At 36.8% G+C, this 16,089-nt stretch overlaps 1 protein-coding gene across 3 annotated transcripts in view; it reads right to left on the bottom strand.

Annotated features, from left to right (window-relative positions):
• Positions 1-7,486: 7,486 nt before the first annotated feature.
• The window catches only part of LOC145679883 (uncharacterized), a 140,724-nt gene continuing 132,121 nt past the window's right edge, over positions 7,487-16,089 (bottom strand). For all 3 annotated transcript variants that reach the window (XM_081750393.1, XM_081750395.1, XM_081750394.1), the window contains exon 15: positions 7,487-7,748. In XM_081750393.1, coding sequence (XP_081606519.1) covers positions 7,489-7,748 — 260 coding nt within the window. In that variant the 3' untranslated portion in view covers positions 7,487-7,488. The remainder of the gene's footprint in view (positions 7,749-16,089) is intronic.

Here is a 16,089-nt window from a genome sequence, read left to right as displayed (position 1 = left end):
AACCCGAAACCTGGTACACTGGAAGCGGTCACAAGTCACCATATCAATGTAAAGCAGAGATGGAGTGTGTCAGTGGGTCGTGGGTCAAGTGTATTAGGTAAGTTGCGGAGCGAGAAGGTCATCAAGGAAGGGGCACGCACACACATACATAAATATTAGGCCTGTATATATACTGTGGCCGAGTAGTGGTAGGATGCTCACTTTAGGTGCGTAGGGTTCCAGCTTACGCAAGAGGGCTTTGTGTTAGACAAACACGTATGCATGCCTTTTCTTGTGATTCTTCCCTTTCCTTTCAGTTCCTTTATCTCACCATTGCATTCATTATCATCACCGTCTTCTTTAGACTATAGAACATAAATGTAGGACATAAAAGGGAAAGATTTCATAAAGTATGCGACTAATTAATTTTGTTGATACTTTTCTTGGAAACATAGGCTATATGGTGAAGAAATCCAAACGACACAATTTACCTACGTCAAGCATGGTTGATGCCACAAATTACTTTGAGTTAATAAGTAAAATGTACGGGCCATCACACTAAATTTTCTCGCTTCAATTTCGTAAATCAAATCATGTTAACCTTCAGTTATTACAGAAACAATTATTTTTTATATAAGAACAAAATTAAGGGTACTTTTGGACAACTTCGAAGAAATTCATAGTCAAAAAATAAATTACACCTTGTGGATTTTGTGACGAGAAAGTAATTACAAATATGAGGAGAGTGAATGAAATGTTTATCTATGAAGAATCAACAAAGCTGAAAATTATATTTGAGAAAATCGTGAAAAAAGTTCGTACATCGTTCTCAATTGATTTCAGAAAAAAAATAGCAGCGATTATTATGTTGCATAAAAAAAGTGTCATATTGCATGAAAATCTATTCCTGTAAGAAAATTAACTGGCATTTTTTAATCAGGAGCAGAATTATTTGCCTACAATACAAGACTAAAGTTTCCTTCATTAGTGAATTATTTTAATTATAGAAACTGAAGGTTGTGGGGAAAGACCCAAAGAATTCTATAAAATCGAATTATATTTATGTAAGTTATAATGTATTGTTTTACTCGAGAAGGAAAAGGGTGAACCTGTTCTTTTTGTTTTACTGATTTTGAGCTCAATTCAGGAGTTATAAGTTGAAAACTTCGAAAAGATATTCACCATATTACATCATAATCAAACTTTTGTTAATGATAATTGTAGAAGAGTTTATTTTTAAATATGAAGGAGAAGTGTAAATTTACCCCTTCATCCTTTAAAACCGCAAACTGAGAAGATCATTGTAATTTTATACTTCACTTATGCGAGGTACTTTAATTTGCCACATCGAGTGGAATTTATCCTCTTTTACCCCACCGTTTTAAATAAATTGCAACGAAAACAACAAAGGTCTGTGCGACTGTTAAAGGAACCCACATGCTAAATTTCATTAAAATCGGATACATTTTACGAGCTGCAGTATCGTGGAACAAAAGATGGAAGACTGGCAGACACACAAAATTACCGATGGAGACGAATGGTAGAAGCTTCGTAGATGTTCGCTTCAATAAAGTAAAAAAAAAAAAATGCTAATGCACATATCTTCGGTGAACGGTTGGATTTGATTAGAGCGGTCTTTTCAACACCAAGTTTATAAGAGATTTGGATCTAGAGTTTAACATGGGAACCGAACCACATGAACTCCTGTCTGGAATCGAATTTGTCTCCCGAGCCAAAAGCTCGTTAGTTAACAATATAGTCACGAGGGAGCGTAATTCTCAGGGAGAGAACAACGAACTCACTACACAGTTTGGGATCCCACTTTAAAATCTAAGTTACCCTATTAGCTTCACCGCTGAAAGAGGACCTAAATAGAAATCAACCAATTAATCAGTAAATTTGGACGATGAATAAGAGCTGAATATTTTGGCTAACACTGCCCCTAAATCTCTTATCTCTAACGTGTAAAACTTGATATAAAACAGGAGTTACGTACTACAGATATCGAGTGGAAGTCAATTAAAATTAAAGGATCTGATGTGGACTGCCTGCAGGCACGTACGCAGGAATTTATTTCGGGAGAGGTTAAAGGAACTTGGGGGGTTCAAATACAATTTGAGGATAAATTATATTAATATTTGTAAACTTACCCTTAGAATTAGACAAAATTTGCAGAAAATCGGGATTTTCGGGAGATCCGGACCCCCCAAAACCTACCCCTGCGTACGTCTCTGACTACCTGCGATGTTTTACTATTCTCCTGCTCCTCCTCCTTCTTCTTATTAAAACTCCAAAAATAACTGAATGAGAATATTTAATAGGAAAGCGATATCATCCAAAAGAACATAAATTGTTAGTTAGTTTAATGCTGAGTTTTATTCTTTACTGCAGTGTTCCTCAAACTTTTCTCCTCGCGGCACAGCATAAAGTATCCATGACTCAAAACAATACATGAAACTTACTCCCCTTTAAAACGTATTATATGATTATACGACACTATTAACATAAATGCGTACTGTAATCAATTTATTATTAATAATATTATTGTTAAAGATATCGAATCGTGCATATTAATAACACTAGCCAACAAAATTTTACTTTCTTTCTGTAACTGGCATGCAAACCGCTAATCTTTATGTTTTCTGGTATGCTGATAACGAAAACGCTAATGAAAATCCTTGGCGTGGGAGACTCGGGTTCGATTCCCGGCGGGAGCTCATGTGGTTCGGATTCCACGTTAATCAGTAGGTCCACGTCTCATATAGCCTCGCTGCTGAAAGGGATGCTAAACTAAAATCAACTCAACTCAAGCTAATGAAAATCCAAGATTAGTTCTCGTTTTGAAGTTATGATAATTTTACGTTATTGCCTTCATAAGCTTATGCATCGACTTACCTTGTTGCTATCCTTCGGAGGAAGGGCACTGAAGGTGCAACCGCTTTGCCTGTCGTTTGTAGTTTTCTGCTACTGATTCACTAATTAGTGTCCAACAGTAATCGGCTATCATTAATGCATACCACTTTCCCTGGTATCTCATTTTTCATGTCCGAAATTTGCTTGTGGTGCTCGTCGCTTACAACAACACAATTGTGAGGAAATAAGTTCAAGTGGGGATCTAAGAAATGTAACTTTAAGGACATGTTGCACCCCAGTCTATCGTAGCAGTACAGGAAATTTGCCACAAGAGCCTTATAGTTTTCTGCTCTCTTATTTTCTAAAACGTTCCTTGATATTTGAACAAAGGCATCCCAAGCTAACTTTTCATCATCTGTCAGGATGATGTTGAATGCTCATCTTTGTAGAGTTTGCGTATCTGGGGACCCACAAAAATACCATCTTTTATTTTCGCCTCATTAAGACGTGGAAATTTCTCGCGCCACCAGTTATGGCAATGGTCTTAACGAAGTTTTTCATTAGGCCCAGTTTTATATGAAGAGCAGGAAGAATTATATTGTTGGATTCGATAAGTGCTTCCTGCATAACATTGTAAGATCCTGGTTCGAGCCCTGGCTAAAAATAACGACAAAATACACACAGCTATTGTTGCCTGCAGGAAACTTAATTATTCTACCATCAGCGGAATTTGAAACCTATATGGGAATGGACTGAAAATGAATGCTAATAAAATATAATAATTATAATTAAATGACCCCCTTTAACATGGAAATGAGAGCTAATTCAAGTTTTTCATTGTCGTTTACGTAATCAGCGTGGTCGATATAGTTAACATTTTCACTGTTGGCTTGTGTAATTTATAAACATAAATTACAATTTAGTATGGCAGATAATTGCAATGGATTTACGAGATATTTTCATAGCCTAGAAAATTACGAGACCAGACGAGAGGCTTCTCGAAAATAGAGACGAGAAGAGAAATTTTTTTCGGGAATCGGGACAAGAGCAACATTCTAAAAATTTACGAGATGAGACAAGAAAACTTTATTTCTCGTCTCGATTAGTCTCAACATTAATTACTAGGGCCCGGGACTTTATGCCCTATAAAACTGTAAAATTTGTATGTAAATATGTCATAAAAATTTTAAAAAATGTCACGAATTTTTTTTTAAAAAAAAGTCAAAAAATATCTCCCCAAAACACAGAAAAAATTAGAATATGAGTACTTAATTTACAAACTCATTTTTAGGGAACATTTTGGGGGGTCATTTTTTGGTATTTTTAAAAATGTTTTATTTGAACTTAGTTGACAGCCACAGAGGGAACATTTTCCAGTTGTGTTTCTAAACAGAATTTTAAAGCAAGTTCTCTCATATTTTTTAATGTTTTATTGTATTTAGCTTACTGTTACAAAAGGAACATTTTTCAATAAAACAATTATAGAAGGTTTTTCGTCTTAATTTGAACAACTTGTAACGAATCTCTAGAACTTGTGATTTCAGTTTCTTTTAGTTGAACACACACACTCCACAATGGAGAGAATGTATATATTTCAATGTCATACTATGCTATACACTTGATAAATAAAGATCGGACAAAACAATAGGCGAAAGTAATTTTAAGCATTCCATTGTGACACGAAGACTTTCTTCAGGTTCTCTTCTGTGAAACTTTGCCTATTATCTACAAGCAGCGACTTGTAACTTGAGAATGTACGTTCCACATACCACAAAGGCACAGGAGCAAACCTCAAACATACTGTATCTGCAGGTGTTAAATCTTCTTCAACATTTTTGAGAGTTAATTCTCCGTCACCATTAAGAACAAGCCGATGTTGGTGAAAGTTCCATATTATTGGAACAATAAAGTTGGATTATTGTTTAGGATGGCAGTGAACTTTCACCAAATCTGCTGTTGGTCCCTTTGCTGTGACAACTTACAGTTTCACTTAACATCTACAGTTTCAAGACAGTCTTGAACACTGAGACAATTTGTCTCCAATCGCTTAACAGATGACACCAGAAACCCAAAATTTGCAGAAATGTACACAATATCATCTTTTCATTTAATATTATTAAGCGATTCCTGAAAACACTAATATATGCTGCATCTTCATTTTGAAATCCAGCAACTATTTCGGCAAGAATAGGCAGATTGGCGCAGTAATATTGAACTGCTTTAAGCCATGTTCCCCACCGTGTCACCGCCGGCTGTGGCGGCAAAGCAATATCCAGTACAGCCTGCTTTAGGGCCTGGTGTCGTGATGGACACTTCAAGAAAATTTTGTTCATATTTGACACAAAGCGATCTACGTTGGGGTTCTTGCTCTAATTTCTTCACATAGTCTGTGAACTCCGTGTGCCAGACAGGTAGTGTGGATCATTTTGGGATATAGAACTTTCAAAGCTTTTATTGCTTTCACCATATTCCTAGCTGCATCCGTTACAAGTACGAGAAGCCTGTCACGAAGAACACCTTCTGGAAAAACCACCTCCATTGCGTTTTCAATACAGATACTATCATGTAGTTTCATAATATTCATTTTTGTAATGTTCTCTTTCTTAAGAAAATACGAATTTGTACGCATATGTAGATCATGTAGTGAAAGGCTGGACGAGCAAGTTCAATTTCAAAGTCTTATGATAAGCCTCCAAGTGTTGACTCTAAACTCACATGATAATTTTATGTTTGTTCTAACAATAGTTTTATATACAAGTCGCAATATAAAGTTCGGCACATTCCGGGAAGGGTTCTTGTAAATGTTGTTGTTACTTTCATTGTCTGATCTCGACTACGACAAAGATTGAACTTACGTAGACATAATTTGATATTACTAAAAAATATCTTGTGGAGACTGTTTCTACAGCATTTTATTTTGCGGAAATTCTTGTATTAGTATTTCTTCGAAGCTTAAATAAAGACTATATACGCTAACCAAAGAAAGTACCTGCCCAAATTATAACGTTAATCATACAACATTATGCTTCAGTAATATTATCTTTAAACTTTCAGCCTTGTCTGGGGACAAAAATCCAGAGAAATTCAGCCAAACGTAAAAGAAATTCCTAAGGATCTAATTTCATCTTTTGGATTTAGGTTTCATCAGACTGTCTAGGATTTTATGACGAGGATTAAACCTTTCTCAAGTGTGGAAGATAATTGAAATCAATGTTATTACATACGTTTAACCTTGCGATTGTCATGTGCTAGAATACTTCTATGATTGAGGATCAGGCGTACAGAATTTTTACTGATTGATATACAGCAATGATCACCAAATCGTCGATCGAGCGTGGGAATATTTTCGGTAGATCGCGTTAACACTTGGGGCGTGTAGCCTTGATTCCTTCACTGACCTGACGGTAACGAGGCGCTGACGAAACAACTGCTTGTTTCTCCCACACTACTGCCATTGTCAGTTTCATCTCACAGCTAATTGTATGCGTGGGATGTGCACTTTATGTCTTTCGTGTGTATATTACACATTTGCTAACTTGGACAGTTTGATTTTTTGTGTGGATATTAGACATTTACTAACTTGGATAGTTTGATTTTTTGTGTGTATATTAGACATTTGCTAACTTGGATAGTTTGATTTTTTGAGTGTATATTAGACATTTGCTAACTTGGATAGTTTGATTTCATATGCAGTACAAATGTAACTTTATAGGCAATAAACAAATGTACGATTTTAAAAAGTTGGTAGTTCTTTTGGTTGATATCCCATAGTTGGTTTTAAAAACTTTACGGTAGCTCAGAAACTTCATAAGTTTGGCAATCACTGTTATAGGAAACATTCACCTAATACAGAAATCTGAGGGAATAGCTGTACCGATGTTTGATCACAATTAAATATTTGATATCATATACGGAATGCATTTAATAGTAAGTACGCGTATGGTTTGTGCACATTATACAAGGTAACGTTTTCATGGATTCATTTGCCTCCACTGAAACTAATGGTTGTTGCGAAAACTTTGGTCTTGGTTATAAAACACAATATTCGTTGTAATTGGGAGACAAGATCTTTCAAACTCGAATTAAGAAATAGCACACAGAAAGCCAGAAACATGCGATGGCAATCCATTTGCTGAAAATGTGTTAATAAAGTAACAAGACTCCTGCTTAGTCAATTGAGCTACCTATTGCATTCAATTTGCTATTGAAAAATATGTGTGTTCTGATTATAATCCCTACCTGTATGAGTGTTACGCATTGTTCTTTCACCATTTATTTTATTGCCATCATTTCTCATCGTCTCATTTAGCCTAAAGGGCAGAATTTGATAGTTGACTTTTAGAAGTATAATACTTACTACTATATAACATGAACAATACAATAACTAGGCATGTACGTACAGTAGTTCTATATAAATATATTATTATAAAGGATTTATCTTAAAAACAAAATTATCCTTCTTTACTATTCTATACTTTATATTTCAATTACCATGATTAAATTGGACTGTTGCTTGAATCTATTTGGTTTGGCTATGACAAATACAATCCAAAACAAAATATAAATTTATATTTTAATGAATCAAAGACAAAAATTACATTACGTTTTGATTAATGTCATTGTATTTGTTCAATTGCATTAATTACATGGGAGATTTCAGACAATGGTGGAATCAAGTTCCGTAAGTAGTTTAGAAAGAGAACCATACATACCAGGATCATCCTCAAGATCTTCACCAGCATCGTCGCCGAGTGTAAGACCAGAGGAAGTCACTGTCTCTACAACTGTGTGAGCTGGTTTCTTCACTGCAGCTGGTGTGGCATTTTTCGCACCTTCTGCAATACTTCTAATGCCTGCTGCTTCTCCACCTGCGGCTACATTCTTCATATCATCTGAAGAATCTGAAGGAAGTTTCACTTTAAAATAAAAAGGTTAGTTATATATAATATATGCAATAACGTAAATTGCTAGTATAAATACAAAATACAAACGTCTAATACTTCCGTTTTCTTAAGTATGTTCATATGAAAACCTTTCAAATAATTTTCTTAGTCCCTTTACGTAACTAATATGTATGTTGACACTATGTTGAGAACTTGTATTATAGTAAGAATAGGTCTAGATGTTGAAGTATAAAATTAAATACGAGAGGATAATAAAGAGCATAACATTTTTCGGAACGAATTTGAAAGTTAATATCCGAGATTAAGGATTGAAAGGCAATTGAGATAGATGATATATGAAATGAATTAATTAAGAATGTGCCTGGCAAGAACAAAGAAGGATCGTTGTTATCAATAAAATATATGATATACGATAATGGAAAAATATTTCTTGAACGACCATTATAGCGTTAATTAAAAACAAAGAGTAATTTAAGGGCAATAACCAATGTACTCATACGCTCAAAAAAAAAAAAAAAAAATTGCCCATATATTGTAACTCACGATTTTCCCATTTATTCAATTTTCCTTACGTTTTTGGATAAAACTCACTTATTAATAAGTAGAAATAATAGAAAGAAATCCATATAAGTAGATATTTCTAAATAATACAATAAAATAATAAAACATATAAGCAAAAAACAAAATTATGTTTGTTTTTCTGTATACTGGCAATCATGCTTTCGAGGGATTCTTGCACTAGCAGAGCAATATTGCAGAGGAATTGGAATTTTACAATTTTCAGTAGGGGTTTGGCTCAAGGAACTGGAAAGTGGAGTAAAATATTGCATTTATTGGTTAAAACTAGGTCCAAATTTTCTACGAAATATAAATTTCATTCTGTAACCAAAATATCGTACGAAAATATAGAAAAATAGGAAAGCTCTTCTCTTGAGGTTGGAAGAGACATGCACCACGGATGTGAGAAATTATTAAGATAAAGAGAACCACAAGAGTAGTCTTCGTATTTAGATGGGTAGAGTGCTGGACTAGTAGTACCAATACTATTTTGACACCAGATCGAATCCCATCCCATCTCATCCTCTTTTACAAAACGTTACAGGAAGTGTATAATTGTCATGTTAATAACAACAGAAACAATACAATAACGAAATAACTTATTGATAGTGTCCTTTAATCGAAGTATTTATTCAGAATTAGAGTACTATTGGTAACAGCGATTGCTTACAGTTTAAGTCTTTTATGCTTGCTGTTCCATCGCCGTTTTTGCACAGCAGACCAACTTCAACTCACTTCGAGTTTGTGTGAGTCAGGAACAGAATAAAAATATACTCGACCTGCAGCCTTTCCAATCTTAGCTCCAAACATGACATGTTAAACAGCAAATGAAGTAGAAAAGCTTATTGTCATGAGAAAAAGAAAGATAAAAGCTGATGTTAAATTATTGTTCTTGTTTGTTTGTGTGTGTTTTCTGTTTAGAGTATTGACTTTCTCCCTATCTCTTTCTTTCATATCCATAAGTGCAAGAAATACAATCATAAGTCTGTGTAAATAATAAATAATGCTTTCTTTGAACAAAACTAAATTATAGAGGAGCAGGTGCGCGGAACACGAATGCTTCCGAAAGATAACATAGGTATGAAAGACAATCATACCATTCCTCTAACTTAAACACTAGCGTGAGAAACTGATATCAAAATGATATAACAAACAGCCATAAGCTTTTTTCTAGCATGTCAACACATTAAACGAAACTCATTCAATTTTCAGATTACAAATTATTACCTTACTTGTCGGTATAGGCTTATTCGTTTTCAGATTCAAGCGAATAAAGAAGAACGTTTAGTGATAGTGATAAAAATCGAATTCGATATTTCAATGTATTCAGGTTTCATGGTCTCTACATATCAAGAAAATGATTTTTCAATGTCTGTCCATCTGTTCGCTTGTCGGTTCAGCCACGTTTTTACCTGCTACCATACTGTTCAACGCATCTGGACCGCCTTTTAGACATGAGATTTTCATTATATTCTATCGTTTCGAACTTTCCTCTGACACCTAAAAATAAGAGTAGTTTAATGAAGGATCAAAATTTAAAATAATTAACTCTTTTCAAATACAGCTGTCACCGTTGGTGAATCATTACTCTGAAAAATATATAAGGTGTAATTTACTGTACGGGATAGGTTCTTTCCGCACAATTTTCTCAATCACATTTAATAAATGAACGTATTACCAATTACCCAACAATAAGACATCACTCGTTCGTCATGCAAACATTCTGAAAGAATAGTTTACTGTTAGGGTAAGGTTATCACCGACAATTTTCCTATTAACGTCTAAAGCAATTTTGTTCATTTTCGTAAAGAAATATTTCATTAATGTTTCATTTAGTACGGACGTTCCCCTTCTATTTAGTTTAGGTTCAAGTGTATGTGCACCTATTCTGTTCTGCCCATAGTAAACTTACCTTTTGTTCTATTTATTGTTCGGACGAGGAATTTGGTCTTTGAAAGTCCTAATTAGAATGGACTAAAGAATTGCTTGTCATAACACAGCCGTTTTACGTAGGAGTGTGACACCTGTTATGACAAGTTGTGCAGATTGCAACGTAACTACAGAGCTTTTACTGGATGCTGCACACTTTTTCTCAGCAATAGAACAAAAAGTAGCAAGGTAAGCAACGCATGTAACCTACCTAACCAAACCTTATCTACCATACCTACCCGTAATCATAAAATTATTTTTAAAAAAGTGAAGAAAATGATGAACTTGGGGACCGTCTATCACATTAGTACCATTGTCGTTTTGTACATAATTACAAAGTAGGTAGATTTAAAAATAATTTTGTCCCGACCCAAATTTCAAGTTGCTATGTTACGCTGCGTAGGCCTAGGTCACTTGGATCCATATACCCTGAGATTTAAGAGGATAGCATCATTTCGTGAACAAAAGGCTGACTACTTCTTAGACTATAAGATATATATATACAGATGGTGATCAGAAAAATGGAAACACCTGTAGTTGGCAAAACGTGAGATGTATGGATTGGCAGTGGTGTCGTGGCGCCCGCCGTGCCGGACCGCTGGTGGTGGTGTGTTAGGTCGGTCTCCATACTATGTCAGGCGCAGTGGAACAGCAGTGTCCAGTGGCTGCAGCAGACGGAAGTAATGTAAAATGGGAGACCTCTCAGATTTTCAGAGGGCAAATTGTTGGTGCGCGGTTATGTGGAGTGAATGTGACGGCAGTGGCTACTGTGGTAGGTGTGTCGCGTGGGTCAGTGTCGAAGGTGATGACGGCCTACACAACGGACGGGAAAACCACATCGGGGAAGCGGAACAGTGGGCGGAAGAAAATCATGAGTGACAGGTCACGCCGGGTATTAAAGCTCATTGTCACGCAGAACCGTCGTGCCACTGCGGAGCAAGTGACGCAGGAACTCAATCAGCACCTCTCCCACCCTGTTTCGACAATCACAGTCCGCCGCGAATTACATGACATGAACTTACGGGGTCGTGTTGCACGGGCCAAACCGCTCATCAGGGACCATAACGCTTTCAAATCCCGCAAATGGTGCCGCAACCATACAACTTGGACCGTTGAGGACTGGAAACGTGTGATATGGTCGGATGAGTCATCCTTCACCTTATTCCCAACCACGGGCCGTGTTTATGTGTGGAGAACGCCCAAAGAAGCTTATGATCTGCAGTGTCTCCGCAAAACTGTGAAACATGGCGGCGGCTCGGTGATGCTGTGGGCCGCCATATCATGGTTTTCATTGGATGCTGTGGTCACACTTAGCGGACGAATCACTGCCAACGATTATGTCGCAATTTTAGGAGACCACTTGCATCCTATGGTCCGGATGTTGTTCCCGGACAATGACGCCATCTTCCAGGATGATAATGCACCCATTCACACACCTGGCGTTGTTGCAGCGTGGTTTGAGGAACATCGGGATGAAGTTCAAAACTTCCCCTGGCCCGCCCAATCCCCAGAGCTCAACATAATTGAACATCTGTGGTCCGTCTTGGAAACACGACTCCGGCGACGATTTCCACCTCCATCCCCTCTCACAGAACTGGCCGATGCCCTGCACGAGGAATAGTGTAAAATTCCACTTGCTACCATTCACGATCCCTATGCCTCCATCTCACGTCGCATCAAGACTGTTCTGAAGGCGAAAGGTGGCCCGACACCATATTAATCTGGTAAGTTGCAATTTCGTTCAGGTGTTTCCATTTTTCTGATCACCATCTGTATATATATATATATATATATATATATATATATATAAAGAAAATAACTAAAAATACCAATGGAAGTAGAATGTCAAGACAAATATAGTCAAGATGTAAAGTTCAGAATAGTCCAAGCAAAGAAGACAAAGGATGGAAAAAGGAGACACTTTCCCGGAAACATTAACATAGAAATTAAGAAACTAAAGATGATTAATACCTGTGTATAATTCGAAGTGTTGCATAGATGTGAAACATGGACTTTAACAGAAGATACATATAAAATAAAAGCCTTCTAACTACATGTTATAGAAGAATCGTGAAAATTATGTGAGTGGTATAAATAAGTGCTGGAAATATTCAGACGAAAAAGCGATAGGTTTCTAGCGATTTTCATCAGAACAAATTGGATGAAGTTGAAAATAAATAGTAAAAAAGAAATAACACCCAAGAAGGAAAGATACTCAAAAGAAGACGAAAGAAAAATTTCACCACCACATAATACGAATAGTTAGAGAAATACACTAGCACGTACCAGAGTGTTTCCCAGGAGTTATCTCTTTCCTCTACTATCTTCACTTTACGCACTTCTTCATCAACATTAACTTGCATTTATCATTCCCGCTTCTTAAATTGAATGCGACAATATGGCTTACAGCCCTTGAATATGGAAGAATATTTCATTTGATTTCTCACTCTTTTACACAATAGAAAATTTCTCACATGTTCTATCGTTCATGTTGATATTTATAAAACATTTTGCGTTAGGAAAGATATGAAAATAAAAAGTGTAGTTGTGAATACTCTAAAATGCAAAGTTGCATGAAACAAATGAAAAAATTACTTAACCAAGAAGAACAAGGAGAAAAATTGTTTCGGCTATCAATCGTTCGACTACATGTTCATTTTATGGTGCGTCAGCAAAGTTGATCGAGAAGAATGTCATGATAAAACTATTCAAACCTGAAGATTAGAATAGAAAAAAAGACGTTATTTATTTTAATATTGACAACTAAATTATGGAGCGGAAAAAGTAGGAAGAAGCTAACACATGGTGTCCCACAAACGTATTTACACTGTTTGACCGTGAATTACTAGAACCAAAATAAACAAAATGAGTTTTAAAGTCATAAAGATGTTGAAAACATTATTGATGAACTTCTAATGTGGAACATGTTTAAAATGTTTTCATTGGCAGTAATACATCGTTGTCAACGCTGTATTACAGACCGACAAACATGAGATATGGATTTTATTGGAATATATTTTCAGACAGTCCCAATCGCCTCTCTTATGACATTGATCGTTCGTGGTGCAGTGGCGTAGACAGCGTTCTTCAGTGGTTTCCAGAGAAAGAAGTCAACTCTGAGAGATCGGAGATCTGAGTGAAAACCCAACATTACCTCGTCGACCTACCCACCTCTCGTTTCATCGAGGAATTACCGTACGTCTAGATGGTAATATGGTGGTGTGCCGTGCTGTTGAAATATAATCTTCATGTAGGTACAGTATATGACCAGCTGGCACAATTTTTTCTGCGACATGTTAAAGTAATCCACATTTGTCACTTTTATTTGAAAAAAAGAATAGTCCAACAAGTCCTCTGACAAACATACCACACCACATTGACAAACCAGAAAAATTAACAGCCCGTTCTTCCATGACATGCGAACTATTTGGTCTAGGAATTAATTCGTGCGGGTGGACAAGAGATGGCGCAACGAACGGAGCGTCCCACAGTTCCGTGTATCCACACATGTGTTGCAAACCCCTGTCATCGCGTATCGTTCGTAGTATAGGGCAGTGGATTAAAGCGTCAACAACACCAGTTTGTAGTTAAGTGAACATGGCGCAATTTGTGCCTGATAAAATGTTTTTGCGGGGTGTCCTGCTGCATTACTTTAACATGCAGAAAAGTGCGACTGAAAGTCATCGTATTTTGGTGGAAGTGTATGGTGACCATGCTCTAGCTGAGCGAACGTGTCAGAAGTGGTTTGCACGGTTTAGAAGTGGTGATTTCGGCTTGGCAGACCAAGAGCGAGCTGGACAGCCAAAAAAATTTCAAGACGAAGAATTGACAGCATTGCTCGAGCAGGATTCGTGTCAAACGCAGGAACAACTTGCAGCAGCATTAGGCGTTGATCAAACAACAGTCTCCAAACGCTTGAAAGCCATGGGAATGATTCAAAAGATGTCACATTGGGTTCCACATGAATTGAAAGACAGAGACGTTGAAAGACGAAAAACCATTTGCGAATTGCTGCTTCAACGACAAAGCAGAAAGGGGTTTCTGTATCGAATTATTACGGGTGATGAGAAGTGGATCCATTACGAGAACCCTAAACGAAAAAAGGCCTGGGTGAAACCAGGTGAACCAGGTCCATCACAACCAAAACGAGATATTCACTGTGCAAAGGTTATGCTGTGCATATGGTGGGATATGAAAGGTGTGGTGTACTATGAGCTGCTGCAACCGGGTGAAACTATGAATGGAGAAAGTTATCGACGACAATTAATGCGTTTGAAGCAAGCTCTGGCCAGAACACGACCAGAATGGGAGAACAGACATGATAAACTTATTGTTCAACATGATAACGCTCGCCCACATGTCGCAAAACCGGTCAAAACCTATTTAGAAAATGTCGGATGGGAAGTTTTACCCCACCCGCCGTATTCACCAGACGTTGCTCCTTCGGACTACTACTTGTTCGATTGCATGAACAACGATTTGATTGGACAGCGGTTTACTTCTTCAGAAGATATCGAAACATGGGTCTCTGACTGGATCGCTTCCAAGGATGAGGACTTCTTTCGCCACGGAATCCGTACATTGCCTGACAGATGGGCGAAAGTGGTGGCTAGCGATGGACAATATTTGTCTTAAGGTATTTATGTATTTTGTGTTTGTACTACAGCTTCAATGTGTGCGTACCAACCGCACGAATTAATTCCTAGACCAAATATCTTTTCCCAAGAACACGCACCTGTGGTGATTGACGATAACACTCAATTTAAAATTCGCCTTATCAGACCAAAAAATAAAATCAGTCATTTATTCATCATCGGAAACCCATTCACAAAGGAGGCGTTTAACATATCTTCAAACAACCTCGGAATGTAGGGTTTCCATTTTGTTTGCTTTAAAATGTGGTGAACACCTGATTTGCTTACACATAATTCAATCAAAGCTTGCTGTATGGACTTCTGAGAAGACCTTGTGTAAGTTTGTAATACTACATCCATCTCTCCCGTTCGCTGTTCGTCCTCCTACACTGTCTCTTCTTCGCTTCACATACAGTTCTTTCCCTCTTAAACTTCTCGAGTACTTTAGTAATGATGGTGGAGTATCGAGCTCTAGGCACCATCGTCTTTGTAATTCTTTCGTGTTCTCACATTCGCAGAAACACTTTAAAATACACTTTCATTGGTAAAAAGAGAAAGGTTCCCAACATTCTTATTAATTACTTGTTGTTATTGGCAACTGACCTGATAATTAAAGAGAAACATAAGAAATGGAAGTGGAAAAAAACAAGCAAATGAATGGATACATAGTCCAGTCATGAAAGTGCCAAATAGCAATAACGTGAACAAGTTATCTTCAATATCTTCTCTGATATTAACACTCAAACAGTGTAAAAGTCTTTGTGAGTCACTCTGTATAGTGATTAAATATGGTATTCACTGTACCCATGCAGATAAAATAGCAGACACACCAGCAAACACAATTGAAAGATTATGCATTTTTGGAATTAGTGTTTTGCAGATAACAAGTATTCGTTAAAATTAATCCATCCTCAGAAGAAACTTCAACGAACAGTATATTCGGATGAGCAAATTTGTAAAATACAACTAAAGATCGACATTATAGCTAGAAGTGTAAGAGTTTTACTGTCGTGGAATCAAACAAATGAAATAAAAGGAAATATTTTGTTCTATATCCAACCCATGGTATGGCACGCAATCTTCGCGAAGGAATGTGTGAAATGAAGATGTAGTACGAAACGGGAAACTCTTGACTACGAACTCGAGTACGAATAGAATCTATCAAAAGTCTGAAATCGAACCAGAAACCATTTTCACCAAACATGTAATTTCGTGTATTATCAAATTACACT

This window comes from Thermobia domestica, chromosome 2 (assembly GCF_964235325.1).
Source record: "Thermobia domestica chromosome 2, izTheDome1.hap1.1, whole genome shotgun sequence".
NCBI classification, from domain to species: Eukaryota; Metazoa; Arthropoda; class Insecta; order Zygentoma; family Lepismatidae; genus Thermobia; species Thermobia domestica.
Note: the sequence above shows the minus strand (reverse complement) of the source record. Positions and strands in the feature narration are given on the sequence as shown.